The sequence below is a fragment of the Marmota marmota genome, unplaced genomic scaffold (genome assembly GCF_001458135.2).
Source record: "Marmota marmota marmota unplaced genomic scaffold, marMar, whole genome shotgun sequence".
Taxonomy (NCBI): domain Eukaryota; kingdom Metazoa; phylum Chordata; class Mammalia; order Rodentia; family Sciuridae; genus Marmota; species Marmota marmota.
In genome coordinates, this window is record NW_026000221.1 from 29,876,561 (window position 1) to 29,891,800 (window position 15,240).

Genomic DNA, 15,240 nt, shown 5'->3' on the forward strand with positions numbered 1-15,240 from the left:
TTTATAAGGATATGGGTGGGTTCTTACATACATGAATAGCCTAGGAGAAAGTTTGGAGAGATACATACCAAATTATTAACAATGTTTATCGCAGGAAAGGAAGGATTTTGACTTTTTAAATGTCTCTGTTACTTGAATTTTGTGATAATTTTTGTAATCATTTTGAAAAACAATTTTTTAAACAATGCATTCATTGCAATTGCCAAAAATACAGAAAATCTGACTCAAAGAGGCAAAACCATTCTCCCACAAGGGTTTCAAAACCAAATAGAGCAAGACTATGTCTTTAGATTTCATCAGAATTTAAAAGAACTGAGCTTTTACAGACCCCAAGTTGCACAGTATAACACCAGTATAACTAGTGAGACATTCGTTATTTTACAAACATGTATCAAAAATTAAGAATGGTGTAAGGCACGGTGGGACACGCCTGTAATCCCAGCAGCTCCGGAAGCTGAGGCAGGAGGATAATGAGTTCAAAGCCAGCCTCAGCAACCAGAGTCGCTAAACAACTCATTGAGGCCCTGTCTCAAAATAAAATACAAAATAGGCTGGGGATTGTGGCTCAGTGGTTGGTTGATGCCCCTGAGTTCAAACCCTGGCACCCCCCACAAAAAAAATTAAGAATGGAATTTTAAATTATACAGTTACAATAAAGATTGTTTACATGAAACTGACCAGAGTTGTTATAATGAAATCCATGCAGTGGCTTTGAAAAGAGAAATAGAATACATGCAGAAGGCTGATGAATGTGATACAGTGATCACAAAATATAGTAGAAAGCTGCTTTTATCACATATTTTCATATTTAAACATACTCTCTAATGAGAAGCTAGAATATGCTGCATCTCTATGAAATTTATAGTAAAATGGTTTAGCTTAAAACGTAGGATACATAAGTTACCTGAAAAAAAAATTGCAAATCAGAATTTAAAAATCAATTATTAGATAAGAGACAAAGAAAAATCATTTGTTCTTTGTAATGAGAATGCTGTTACATGTTATATCATGAGCAAAGGTCACCTCAAAGTTTTCCAAGTAAATGTTATGGTCTGAGAAAGCTTTCATTGATTAAATAATTGTTCTAATGAACTATTTGTTCTGGAAATTTTTTTAGTCTTGGAAAAATAAGCAATCATGTATTAGTACTTCATACAAATTGAATATTTTGTACATAGGTTTCAAGTATGTGTTAAATACTTAGAAATATTCCTTTCTTATAATTCTTTTTTTCCCCCTAAATCACCGAGACTCAAACATTTTTATGTGGAAAAAAAGAAGAAATCTCCACTAATTTAGTTAAAATGATTATTAGAGAAAAATTGAACAGTAATCTTTCTCTCTCTCTCTCTCAAAAAAAAAAAAAAAAAAAAAAGAAGAAGAATATAGGTGTAAATGGTAATGACTGGTCCAGGAACTCAGTTACAGAACACAAGGTATATAGATAATAGAATAACAAGAGAGCACCAGAGGGATGTATGTAGAAACTCTATATAAAGAGGAAAAAGGCAAGCAACTGACTTGCCTCAAAAAGTCAGACAATTTTTATCAAAGACTGAAAAGAAGTGACAACAATTTTAGTTCATTGTTTTTGTTGTTGTTGTTGTTGTTTTTAATGTCACAGTACAGCAATCATAATTGATTGCTGGATTTTTTTTGGGGGGGTGGTTAGTATAATTTCACTGTATATATTTATTTTTTGATTCTAGAAAAATACATTACACCTGTTGTTGCACAGTTTTGAGATGTCGTATTAACTAAATGCCTTTTGTTTATTATACAGCAACCAGCAAGCCTTTTTATTGGAAAATGTCCCTTGTAATAATGTAAGCTGTGAGGAGGCACATCGGATGTTTAAAGTCTACTGGGAGCTGACAGACCTAAATCAAATCAGGGATGCCATGGTTGCCACCTTTTTTGACATTTATGAAGATGTGAGTTCAGAGCGGTCCTAAGTGTTTGGGGTTTAATTTCCATCTACTTCATCTCCCTTTAGCTTTATACTCTTTTTGAATAGAAAATGTAGACGACATAATGAAAGCAAATGAATTAAAGAAAGCATCTTTTAATGTTAAATGACAGAGAAAACAAATTTATCATTACAGTCAAATATGAAAATGCCCTTATGTAATTATTTGGATTAAACCACTGAAGAATCATGCATTGAGACTGGTAAATGTGCATGGTCAGCAGTAGACAAAAGCAGAGTCAATAGATAACTAACTCTTAAACATTTACTACATTGCAAAAGAAAAGTTATGTACTCACTTTTATCCTTGTAAACTAGAAGTAGCATCTATTGCTACAGATTATTTGGTTACCAGGTTAACTTATGAAAGGCTTGGATTTTTCTCCAAGGAGGAAAGTCAGTTTACCACTCAGAAAAATAAATTTTAGGAAAAAAAATAATAAACTTGTTAAATTTCAAAGTATCCAAGCATATCCTTGCAAGATAATTTACTTTAAAAAGTCAGGTGCTCATCAGGACATGTATATCTTCTTCATCCCTGTTTTGGGTTTATTTTGTTATTTATAAGAGGCTGTTTCCAATTATGAATAATGCAGGAACTTGTTTTCTTCTGTTCTCCTCCTACCAAATCTCATTCAGTTTTAGAAATTTCCAAGCAGAAAAGTAATTGGCAGAAATATCACAAGAGGAGAAAAAAATCACAAGAATTGACTATGAATCAATTTTAATTTCTCTACATCAAAACATCATAAATGAAATTTAAAATTATTTTTTTGAAACTGGGTAACAAGTTTTCTATGAATGAGTGAAATAATTAATGTCCTAATACAAAAGGATTCAGACAAACTGATATGTCACCTAAAACTCTTTGGAAAAAATAGCACATAGTCAATTTACAGGAAGAAAAATTTTCTAACATACATAAAAATATGATAGATGAATAGCCTCATGAGACACGACAGAGTCAGTTTAAATTGAGTACACTCTATTTTAATATAATTAGCAAAGCTTCCCCCTTTTTTACGGAAAAAAAGAAAAATGACACCTTGAGGTGGCAAGGACAGATAAAAGGTCCTCTCTCTGATTATTGGAAAAGATCTGGTGATCACTGTCACAGGCTTTAAAAATTCATGCATATATGGCCAGAAGGAAATACACCAAAATGCTAACAATCCTTTTCAAAGAATAAAACTAGATGTTTTCTTTTTATTTTACTATTCAACTTCAACTTGAGTAAATAAATTTTACACTTAAGTGGTCAATATACAGTGTAAGCTTTCTGTCACTGTGACAAAATACCTGAAATAACTTAAAAGGAAGGAAGGCTTATTTTAACTTAAAAGGAGGAAGGCCTCAGTTTGAGAGATTTTAGTATACAATCAGTTGGCCCTGTTGCTTTGGGCCTTTGGCAGGATAGAGTATCGTGGCAGGAGTTCATGGTTGGAGGAGGCTACTCACCTCATGGCAGTTGGAAGCATCTAGGCCCAAATATCCCCTTCAAGAGTATACCCCCAATAACTGAACTTTCTTCCACTAGGCCTCAGCTCCTAAGAGTTTTACCACATCTCAGTAGTTCCACAGGCTGTCAACCAAACCTTTAACCCAGAGGCCTCTGGAGGACACTTATCCAAACTATAACACACACCATACTTTTTAATGGTCATTTTCTTTTTTTTAGTTCATCTAATAGTTTGTTCTTAACTGTTTTTGTTTTTTCCAGGGAATCTTGGACATTGTAGTACTAAGTAAAGGATATTCAAAGAATGATTTTGCCATCCATACACTAAAAAATAACTTTGAAGCAGATGCTTATTTTGTTAAAGTCATTGGTGAGTATTCTAAATAATTTTGTTCCTATCCCCTATCTTTTCTACTTCTTCATCTTTGTTCTTCTCTCTCTCTCCCTCCCGCCCCATATTCCAAAGAGCAAGGATATTGCCCTGTGTACCAAACACAACCCTCTAAGTCAGGGAATAACTTCAGTATCATCTATATCTATGCATAGACCCCATTCATATTTTTTCACCTACCCCAAAAATAACATTTTTTCCCTGATCCAGAATTCTGTCGAGAAAATCTGATGCAGAAGTCACATCTTTTTAGATTTCTTCAATATGTAACAGTTCCTTAGTCTTTTTCTGTTTCATGTCCTGACCATATCCATTTTAAAAGTAATGCTGTTTCCTCATTTCGTAACTCAGATCATAAATGCTTTGCAGAAATTCCACTGCAAAGAAATGCAGAACTGATCCTGTGCACTTCTCAGTTCATCTCATTAGGAAGTACATGGTAATGACCTGGTCTGCATTGTCATGTTAACATTGCTCACCTAGTCTTTTTGATGACTACTGATTTCATCCAACCAGTTCACTGTTTTCCCCTTTTAATTTGATTAGTATTTTATGGGGACATATTCTGCTATTACTTAAATATCCTTTTCTCATCAGACCTCCACCTGCTACCCTTATGCTCCATTGAACCACACTACTTGAGTCAGCCTTCTTTGTGAAATAGTGATTATCTCCTTTCCTTCTGCATTATTCTAGATTGGAATCTTATACTTCCCTGTCCAAGCCTTGAGTCAGACATTTCATTAAGGAGATCTGGTTCCTTTTGGCAGAGTATGTTGTTTAAAAGCCAGGTTCTGAATGCTCAATATACATCTGTTCATATTTGTATATACAATGTAAAACCATAAGTCATCAATATCTAGATTTCTAATCCAACACAGTGCTTCAAGGTTCTTTCTGATATCATCTGTATTTGTAGCTATCTTCTCTAGCAGTGAGAATCTGGGCTCTTGTTTTCCTCAGTGCTATTTTCACTATAACCAATTCATGGCCATGCAAACGTCTCCATCTGACGTTGATGTTCATCATAAAAACCCTCTATGTTTTATTAAGTATTTGCATAATTATTTTATTTTTTATGGAAAGACTATAGATGTTGTATTTTTAAGCTTGGTTTCCACATGTTTGTTTTTAGCATATGGAAATTGATTTTTGATCTTGATATAAGCAAGATTATAATCTCAGTCACTATTGATTATTGGAGGGTTTTTTTTTTTAGATTCCTTGGGATATTCTGCATAGACAGACATCATCTTAAAAGAAAGACAGTTTTATTTCCATCTTTCTCTATACCTTTTATGCTTTCTCTTATGCTATCTTAAAAGAATGTTAAGAGTAGAAACCCTTGCATTGTTTCCAATCTTAAGAGAAAACAGTCCATCTTTCACCATTAAATATTATTAGCTATAGAGGATTTTTTGTAGATGCTCTGTATCATATTAAAGAAGTTTACTCTCTTCCTAGTTTACTGGGAGTTTTATGATGAATTCATGTTAGAAAATGACTATTGTGTTTCTATTATTATAGTCAACATCAAGACAATCATCATATCAATTCATTTATTAATGAAATGCCTCATATACTTTGTAAAAATACTAGTTTTGAAATGAACATAAATAGCTGAACACAGAAAAGCAACAGTATAATGAATGTGTTGAAAGATTTAAGAGATGAAAATGACAAAATATGTAACCTCTTTCTAAATAGCAAATTCAGTCTTATTATGATGAACTAACACTGGCTCCCATTTCATTAATATTATAGCCTTAAAATACTGACAGATGGGTTTTAACCATTTCTATACTTTTTATCATCCATTTGAGCACATTCTCTCCTTTATCATTTTCAAGAGATTTTTTTTTTACTATTTTAGAGCTAAAAATATTAAAATATCCTATAATGTGTATCTGGTATGCTGTTAACTTACATAATCTGGAATTTTTTTCCTCAGTGGTTTTCCTTCAACTTTAATTTAAATCTCAAGATGAGACAAGGAATCCTTAAAACATTTTCAGACTGTCATGTGTATAATTAGAATAATGTATTTCAGTTAACAGAACCAAAGGGCTATTGGAGTAAAAATCTAGGATTTGATACCATAGTGATAAACTACTAAATCCAACTATTAATTCCAATTTAGCCATTTGACTACTGACGCAAACTCTGGTTCCAAAAGGGAGACTCAAAAGAAGTCATATCATCATTAGGAAGAAAACATCTCAAAAAAATTTGTCCTTTGGCCTTAAATCACTAGAATCATCCTCCTTTATGAAGAGCAACACACCATTAGTCTCCATTTATTTTAACATATATATTTAATAACATTATTAAATAACACATTTAATAATACATTCTCTCCCTTCATTCCAGGATGTTTGAGAAACACTCTAAAATTAAGGTTATTTGTGCCATTTGTATTAGAATCTCTCTGTCCTAGTTAGTATATTGTGATAGTTGAAGCAACTCAAGGCGTAGTGTCTGTCTTATTTGTCTTTGATTCCCCAATGCCTAACACGGGGTCTGTAACATAGAGGCATTTGGGAAATTTATGACAAATGAACAGCCAGCTACCTTTTGAGGTTGGCTTGGTTGTCTTAAGAATATACTTTTCTCCTCTAGTATCCAAGCAGCATGTAATGCCTCAAATCCTGTATTCTGTCTCGAGAAAGCATTCTACCAACCTACCTTTTGAGGTTGGCTTAGCTATCTTGATTTAAGAGTATTCCTTTCTCCTCTAGTACCCAAGCAGCATGTGATGCCTCTGATCCTGTATTCTATCTTTAGAAAGCATTCTACCAACCTATGAAACTCCTATTCATGGACATATCTCCACCTTTACCCATTTTCTGTTATCAGGAATACAACTTTTTAAAAGTTTATTTCTTGAAAAAGAAGGTTGAAATACCCTGTTCTAGTTCTCAGAACTACATAGCTTTTTAGATTCTCTGTCACCATAAACTCTAACTTAATTCCAGGTTTACACCAGAACTGCACAGAAAGAATAATATAAAATGAGAGAAGGAGTTTCTATCTCATTACCTTAATGGGATGCTATAAAAAATAACCCTTTGCTCCAAACTTAAATGTTATTTATTCAAAAATATATATTAAATTCTAGTTAATAGTACTGTATTTCAAAGTACTGTTTTCTTTCTGTTTAATGAGATAGCTATAGGATTTGTGTCTTTCATTTGAGTTTTACCACTATAAAGAAACTAGTTTCTCAAATTTTGTGCACTCTTATTACTTAGTTCATCTGAGTGTGATATGTTCGTGTATGCCTAGATGGAGTAAAGGTTAATGCTTTCTAGAACAGATGTTAGACATTGAGTAGTAAGGAAAAATTCAACTGAAAAAGGTATTAATTTGTATATTGTTAGGTCAAATTATGTTCTCCCTGCACTCAGTTCTTTTAACCTAGCTTTAGAACCACAAATTTCTCTTTTGTGCTTTCAAAAAGGAATATGAGGGATTTTCTACATTTGTAACAAATTTGCTAACTACTGTGAGGGCATCTCATGCCATTTTTTTCCATGCTTAAGTCTGTAGACTCCTTCATACAGATGTTCTGTCATGTGGTACAGAAGTAAATCAGAGCATAGTTTATCTAACACTGATGAGAGTTACAAATTCTTAGTTATAGTAATAAAATACTAAAGAGAAAAGGCAGTTCTCAATATGAAACAAAAAAGGAGTGACATTTTTTAACACTGATAATTTGGAAAATTACATATATTTAATTTAATATCCTGAGCCCCTCCTTGATGTTTACTCATTTATATTCTTAAAAATTACAAAAATAAGATCAGGGAATAATGGAGATGGGAAAGGCCTCCTATGCAATCTTTTTCAAGGCCAGCCTAATGCAGAATCTCAGTTGTTTTTTTCTTGGATGCCTTGCAGAGAAGTCTTAAGACTGGAGTCATAAAATAACATGAACTTCTTATAGGAGACAGCTAAAACAAAATTTATTCCATCTCAAGTCACAATTATGCATTTTTAGTTACTTAAGTCCATTGAGCTAATATTTGGCATATAGTAAACCATTGATTAATATCTGATAATTTTTTTAAAAAAACAATAAAATTATTGTGTGTTTTATCCTTAAAACAGATTGTAAATGAAAACTGTAGTAACTGAAGACCTATATGCACATCATGGTCTTGCTCAGGAAAAAATGAGCTTCTGTAAATAATTAAGTACCACAAACTTCTTGAGTTTTGACATAGTTTTCTTTTGTTTTTTAAATTCGCCATTTGCCTTTAATCAGAAATCTCTTTTGTTTTTATTAATTTATTTATTTCAATTAGGTATATATGACAGCAGAATACATTTTGATTCATTGTACACAATTGCAGCACAATTTTTCATTTCTCTGGTTGTACATGGTGTAGCAACATACCATATGTGCAGTCATACATGTATCTAGGGTAATGATGCCCATCTCATGCCACCATCTTTCCTGCCCCCATGCCTTCTTCCCACCCCTCCCTCCCCTTTGCCTCATCAAAGTTCCTCCATTTTTCCCATGCCGCTCCCCATTTTGTATCAGCATCCACTTATTAGAATATTCAGCCTTTGGTTTTTTGAGATTGGCTTACTTTGATTAGCATGGTATTCTCTAACTCCATCCATTTAACTGCAAATTCCATATTTTATTCTCTTTTAATGGTGAGTAATATTACATTATGTATATATACCACAGGTTTTTTTTTTCTATTCATTTATTGAGGAGCATCTAGGTTGGTTCCACAGTTTATCTATTGTGAATTGAGCTGTTATAAACATTGATGTAGCTGCTTTACTATAGTATGCTGCTTTTAAGTCCTTTGGGTATAGACTAACGAGTGGGATAGCTGAGTGGTGGTTTTATTTCAAGTTTTCTAAGGAATCTCCATACTGCTTTCCATATTGGTTGCACCAGTTTACAGTCCCACCAGCAATGTATGAATGTGCCTTTTTCCCCACATCCTTGCCAACATTTATTGTTGTCTGTATTCTTGATAACTGCCATTCTGACTGGTGTGAGATGAAATCTTAATTTTTGCCACACACATGTCATATAGAGCATTAATCTCCAGGATATATAAAGAACTCAAAAAACTTAACACCAAAAAAAATTAACCCAATCAGTAATGGACTCAGGAGCTGAACAGACACTTCTCAGAAGAAGATAATACATTTGATCACCAAATATATGAAAAAATGTTCAACATATGTAGTAATTAGAAAAATGCAAATCAAAGCTACTCTTAAGATTTCATCTTATGCCAGTCAAAATAGTAGTTCTCAAGAATACAGACAACAATAAATGTTTTGTTTTTTAAGTTATCCAAGAAGTGGAATGTAGCCAATTCTTGTTGACAATTTTTGAAGTCATGTGAAATGTGTTGTGCAGGGTTCATTATATTATTTTTTTTAATTTTGTATGTGCTTGAAATTTTGTTTGAAAACCCATGATCAAAAGTATTTATAAAAATACATAACCAGGTTAGGGATATAGCTCAGTTGGTAGAGTGTTTGCCTTGTATGCACAAGGCCCTGGGTTCGATCCCCAGTACCACAAAAAAATAAAATAAAATAATAATAATACATAATTTCAAGTGATTCTTGACAGTCTCTGGCCTGTGACCTCCCTAACTCAGGATAAGTACCATTTACTGCCATCTAACTAACTTTCCTGAGAAAAGAGAGTTCTCCACACATCTCCAACGTAAAGCCCAGAAATAGCCAATTTGGTGCAGGTTTTAGTTTTAGAAAGCTGAGTAATTTTGCATTAAGGACATTAACATAAATATTAATAACATGCTTTACAGAAAGGTCACAGGAAATGAGATACCAATTTAAAGCAATCATTTGAAAAAAACATAACCTTCTAGTCATTTTGATATGCCCTTCCTCTCTTTCCTTTGATTATTAGTTGTTTGCCTTAAGTCAGCCAGCTATTAGTATATAATTACCCTTTCAAAACCATGTATAATGTCCAGAGTTGATTTTGCTCTAAAATTATTCTGTAACTCTGATGCTCAAGCCAGCCTATACTATATATCATTGTTTTCCAATTAAGGAAATTTAAATAAATAAATAAATATTATATATATTTATATTTGAATTTATATGTGCCTTTGGAAAGGTAAAACTGTGCTGCCTATCCATTTGCTGGCTGCTGGTTCATACAACAGCACAAGTCCACAGCATTTATATGAAGACAACAGACTCTGTGTACTGCAGAATTGTGAGTTTCCATAGTGTTCCTAAATCAAGACTAATTCCTAGCTCCAATTTTTTTCTCTTATTACTGTCAGCTACATTTGGAAGTTCCAAATCCTAATTCTTTTCTGCTAGAACTTAACTCAAATTTCTAACAATCATGAACCTGTTTTTCCCTAGCACTTTTAAAGTCATCACCGTTTCTGTACCTTTAATTACCAAACAACATGAGATCTTTCCTTTAGAAAGCTTTTATTCCCCCACCTGTTTCCAGATTTTGTTAAATATGTAAGTTTATTTCTGGATGATTAATTTTGTTTTACCTTTTATGTTTTCTATTTTGCAAATCCTTTCTTGTTATGAAACCATATTACAACTATATTATCAATAATTATTTAAACAACAGGTTTCACCACATTTATTGCCATTGTGTGTTTGTGTGTGTGTATATACACACACACACACACACACACACACACATATACACCACATGTCTTCATCCAACTTCAGTTTATTTTGGTGGAGCACTGGCTTAAGTGATTTTTTAGAAAAACTGTATATAGATTAATAGAGTTTCTGAGAACATTCTAGTATTTCAAGGTATCATTTTTTTGCCCTTACATATTAACATGGAATTTAATAGACATTATTCCAGGGTTTTCTTGAATAGAGTATGGTAGTTTTTGAAATTCTCTTTTCCTGCAAGTTGTGTTTAGGTGGGGAGTATTTATATGATTCCTCATTTTTAAGGTTTTTTTTTTCATGTATCTGAGAATTTTTCTATGCTTATATTCCTAAAATAGATCAGTTTTGACAGGAATATGGATAGCAGAAACACTTGTATCACTATATAATTCTGCCCAGCAGATGACAGCCATGCCTTCCTTTCTTCCGTCTCCATGTAGAAGCTCCTCTAACCTGGGAGCCACCCCAAGGTAGATGCTGTTTTTGAGCCTCAACCAGGTGAATCAGTAGATTTTCTGAATCTCAAAGAGTTGTGCTTCCCAGCAGGAAGGAGAAAAGCCAAGTCACAGGAAGGGCTTATAACAGTCTCACTATTTTGCTGAGCTCTTTTATGTTATTTTACCCTGTAGGTCAGAAGTTTGGGAGGGGTTTTTTGGCAATAGTTTGAAGTTACTTAGAGCACTATGACAGAAGTATAGTGAAATCCCCCATTTCACTTAGCTAGCATGAACCACTAAGTGACACATGTAGCTATTCCTATTATGAGCCTCTGGCCTAATTTATCAGAGAGCTTCAGCTCCCCTTTCTTTCCCCAGTCCCACCATGCATGTTCTTAGCTGCTGCAATTTGGAGATGAAAAATATTTTGGTGGTCTGCTGGGAGTCCATCCACTCTTGACCTAGTGACTCTGACATGTTCAGCACTAATTACTCTTTTCTTATTCTTATTCAATACTATCTCCTTTAGAAGTTTCCCAAAATAACTATCATCACAGTAACATTAAGGCAGGTAAAAATGTTTTATATTCGAAATTATTTCCAAGGCATTCTTTCAAGCACACTTACCTAGAAACAATGTTTTTAGTTGTAGATGGACACAGTACCTTTCTTTATTATTATTTATTTTTTATATGGTGCTGAGAATCGAGCCCAGCACCTCACACATGCCAGGCAAGCACTCTACTACTGAGCCACAGTCCCAGCCCTATGTATTGAAGTTTTTTACAAAGAGCATATACTTTAAAAAATAATGAATAAAAGATAGGTAATCAATAACATATAATCCTTCTTTGGAGTTTCTAAAATAATGTTGTCTAAATGACAAGAATGGTGGTGGGCTATTTCAGAGATATATGCAAAAGCTTGAATAATTGCCATACATTGTTTGTTGTGTATTTTTGTGCCTTAAACAAACATATGTTTTCAGAGAACAAATGTGAACGGTCACCCATAATCCGTGCATAGATTTTTCATTTTAAGCATTTCAAAAACCATTATAGGTTTACAATGACCTTTACAGCTCCAGCTTTATCCAGTTCATCCTTCTTTGAGCTTGCACAATGGTTTAGTGTTTGGGTTTGTTTTTGGCATTTGTGTGAAGTACCTAATTTAAACTCAGTTACAAAGTTAGAAGCCAAATTTTTAGACTTGAAATATCTTCAAGAATACATGGGTTTGTTACACATTGTATGGTTTAAAGTGAAGTAATAAAATCCCAAGCATTGTCATTTTAAAGGAAACATAAATTTCACATCTCATTAGCCATATTTTAAACTAATTAAATCTACTGATAACTAGTACTTCGCTTACCTAAGTATTTTAATTACTATTTTTCATTTAATTCTGTGAATAGGCTATCTTTATATATATTTTATTAACCTTTTTTTAAAGTATTTGGTTTTGAAAGTCTAGGAGTTTTTAAAATTGCTTTGGGAGATGTTTATTTTAAAGGGAATTATAAAATGTAATAATAAATCTATGGAATTTTATAATATGATTATAAATAATAATATATAATTTTAAAAGTTTATGAAATGGTTAAAATTTTTTTAACCTCTTACTATGCTTTAGCCATAGTCAAGATAGTTAGAAAATATTGATACTTGATCAATACAGTGATACTTAAAAAACAACCAATCGGAAATAGTCCTTGCCTTCAAGAAACTCACAGTAGCAAACAACACAAAGAGCAGGAATTATATACAGGTGTCTGTCCTATTAAAATTTCCTTTCCCATAGCCCTTTATGTATTTTATCATACCAAGGATATTATAGTTGCTTAAGAAAATTTTTACTTCACTCATAACCATATACTTTATATCAACAAATATAACTCCCATTTTGGAAAATGGGCTTTTTCTGTAGTGACAGTAAATTTTTTCTTATAGCATTTAGATGTTTATTATATTGGAATTTTTTCTCCTACCAAATGATGAAATTTCTATCCTGATATAACTGGGGGATATTCCATTCTTGAAGTCATTTAATAAACTACTGGTACCTTGTTACTTGGTCATAAAGTCTTAAAATTATAATTTCAGGGGGACATTGTAGAAACAACATCAAATTCTACCCTTTCACTTTTTCAATTATACAGTACAACTTTGAATCATTATTTTTTTTGGTAAAATTTTGGGTTGGTATTTATTTTGTTTTATTTTCTGACTGCAAAAGTAAGACAGCCTGTTTTAAAACATTTAGAAAGTCTAGAAAAGCATTTTTTAAAGTTATACTCTTTGCCACTTCATAGATATGACTACCATGAATATGGAACCTTCTCTGTTTCCTTCTGTTGGTTGCTGAAATTTCAAGCACACCAAAAGAAACGATAGCAATGAAAGCTGATTCAGAATCTGGAATTATATAATCTTTAATTTGTTTTAAAAACAAAGCAACACTAGCAAATATTTATTATTTATCATGCACCATAACTTCTGCCAAGTGTTTTACAAGGTTGTACCATGTTAGCATCCTCTATATGATAATTTTAAATGAAAATACATGATAATATATACCTTTATAAAATAGTATAATGCTATATATTATGTAAAGAAAGAAAACAGAAATTAGCTTACCAAGTACCATATTGTAGCCCTCATTTTTCTTTGCATTTCTTACTTTAGAGAGGATGTATCATCCATGATTCATTCAGACCCCAGCTTTTCAAGGCTCTCCCTCTTATAGATAATTTTGTTATATGTGAGCAACCTTACACAAAAGGCCCTTTAAACCCAGACTACTTCCTGCTGTGCTAGGGCACAGTATTAAGCAACTGAAACTAACTAATATCAATGTAGACTGCATTTAGGATTCATAGAATTTAGGAGTTTTTATAAACTTTATAAATTATTTTATCCAGCTATATTACTTTGAAGATTTTTCTAAAACCATAAGGAGAACACAGTGAAGTGAATGGGATATGACTACATATCCCATTAGCTAACACAGCAAGAAATCCTCACTTGATGAAATTTCATGTACAGCATGAGTAGGATGCCTGAAGGGACCAGAGCTTTTAGTATTTAGTCAGTGTTGATATCAGATATTCACTTCAAAATGTGCTCTTATCAGCACTCACAACCTACAGACACTATAATTAATCTGGCATGAATAGAAACTAAGGGGTGGGGCACCTAACTATTCATAAGATAAACTACTAACATATATAGAACTTATACTGTATTTTATTTCCCAGCAGGATTTAATTCAGTTCTTTTTTTTGAAGAACTTATGTCCAATTTTAATAAACTACTATTTAAATCATATTCCTGATAAGTCAGGTTAATATACTGAAAAATAAAAGGCAAGAAGAATTAAAATGTTCTTTATATGCTCGTAAATTTCAAGAAACCTAATACTTTTCAGAAAGTATTTATTTCACTAACTCAAGAGGGGAAGAAGAAAGTAACACAATGGATGTGAAAGTGTGTCCCTTCTTTTCCTAAGATGATGGCTCACCAGAGGATGTTAGTGATAAGGGCCAAAGTTTAAAGTAAAATTTCATTAGCAGTGTAATTACTGAGAGTGGCTAAAACATAATTTTTTTCTACCTATGTCGGATATACAAAGCTATATAGTGTAAGTCTACCTTATCTGCTGGGGTGGCATCACATGTCCCTAGAAAAGGATGAAGTCATACTATAGGTGAAATAGTTTCAGATTTAGATCAGGTTGGACCTTTGTATTGGTAATGATGGGAGTTTTGAATCCCTAATTCAATAGTATTAAAAAAGCTGTGTATTATCAAGCTATAATAATTATTATAATTAAACTCAAGGATTAGTATTGTTCTTTCTTGAATCTGTGGTTGCAAAAACTAAGTAAATGCATATCTCATTTGTAGTATGTAGGCATCATTTTGTAACATGTATGTGATGTACATGTAGTACATCTAGGTATATATTAATGTTTAATAACATCTACTTTGACTTTTATCATATATAATTTTTAGTAGAGAAAAATCTCTAAGATGTGAAAGAGTTAAGATTATATCAACTAATGTTTTGATTCTAACAAGGTGAACATCAAACTTAAAAGCAAATCTTGTTTTAAAAAAAACTAGATGCAAGAACTACATTTTTAGTTTATTATGTACAAAATGAAAGAGACTAATATGTAATTTTGAGTAAATATTTTGACTATGCTAAACAAGACACATTTTACGTTATACAGAAAATAAAATCATTCACCAATTGCCATATCCCATCCAAGTACTAACCACTCCCAGTCCTGCTTAACTTCCAAGATC

The 15,240-nt window shown here is 32.5% G+C and overlaps 1 protein-coding gene and 1 non-coding gene across 4 annotated transcripts in view; both read left to right on the top strand.

The window, feature by feature from the left end:
* The window catches only part of Itfg1 (integrin alpha FG-GAP repeat containing 1), a 220,638-nt gene that overhangs the window by 126,145 nt on the left and 79,253 nt on the right, over positions 1 to 15,240 (top strand). For all 3 annotated transcript variants that reach the window (XR_007343503.1, XM_015488770.2, XM_015488769.2), the window contains exons 10-11: positions 1,784 to 1,934; positions 3,690 to 3,798. Coding sequence is in view for 2 of the 3 variants with exons in the window: in XM_015488770.2 (XP_015344256.1) it covers positions 1,784 to 1,934; positions 3,690 to 3,798 (260 nt within the window). In the remaining variant the exon portion in view is untranslated. The remainder of the gene's footprint in view (positions 1 to 1,783; positions 1,935 to 3,689; positions 3,799 to 15,240) is intronic.
* On the top strand, positions 9,313 to 9,385 carry Trnat-ugu. Its single transcript has one exon. It is a non-coding gene; the product is annotated as a tRNA-Thr (tRNA).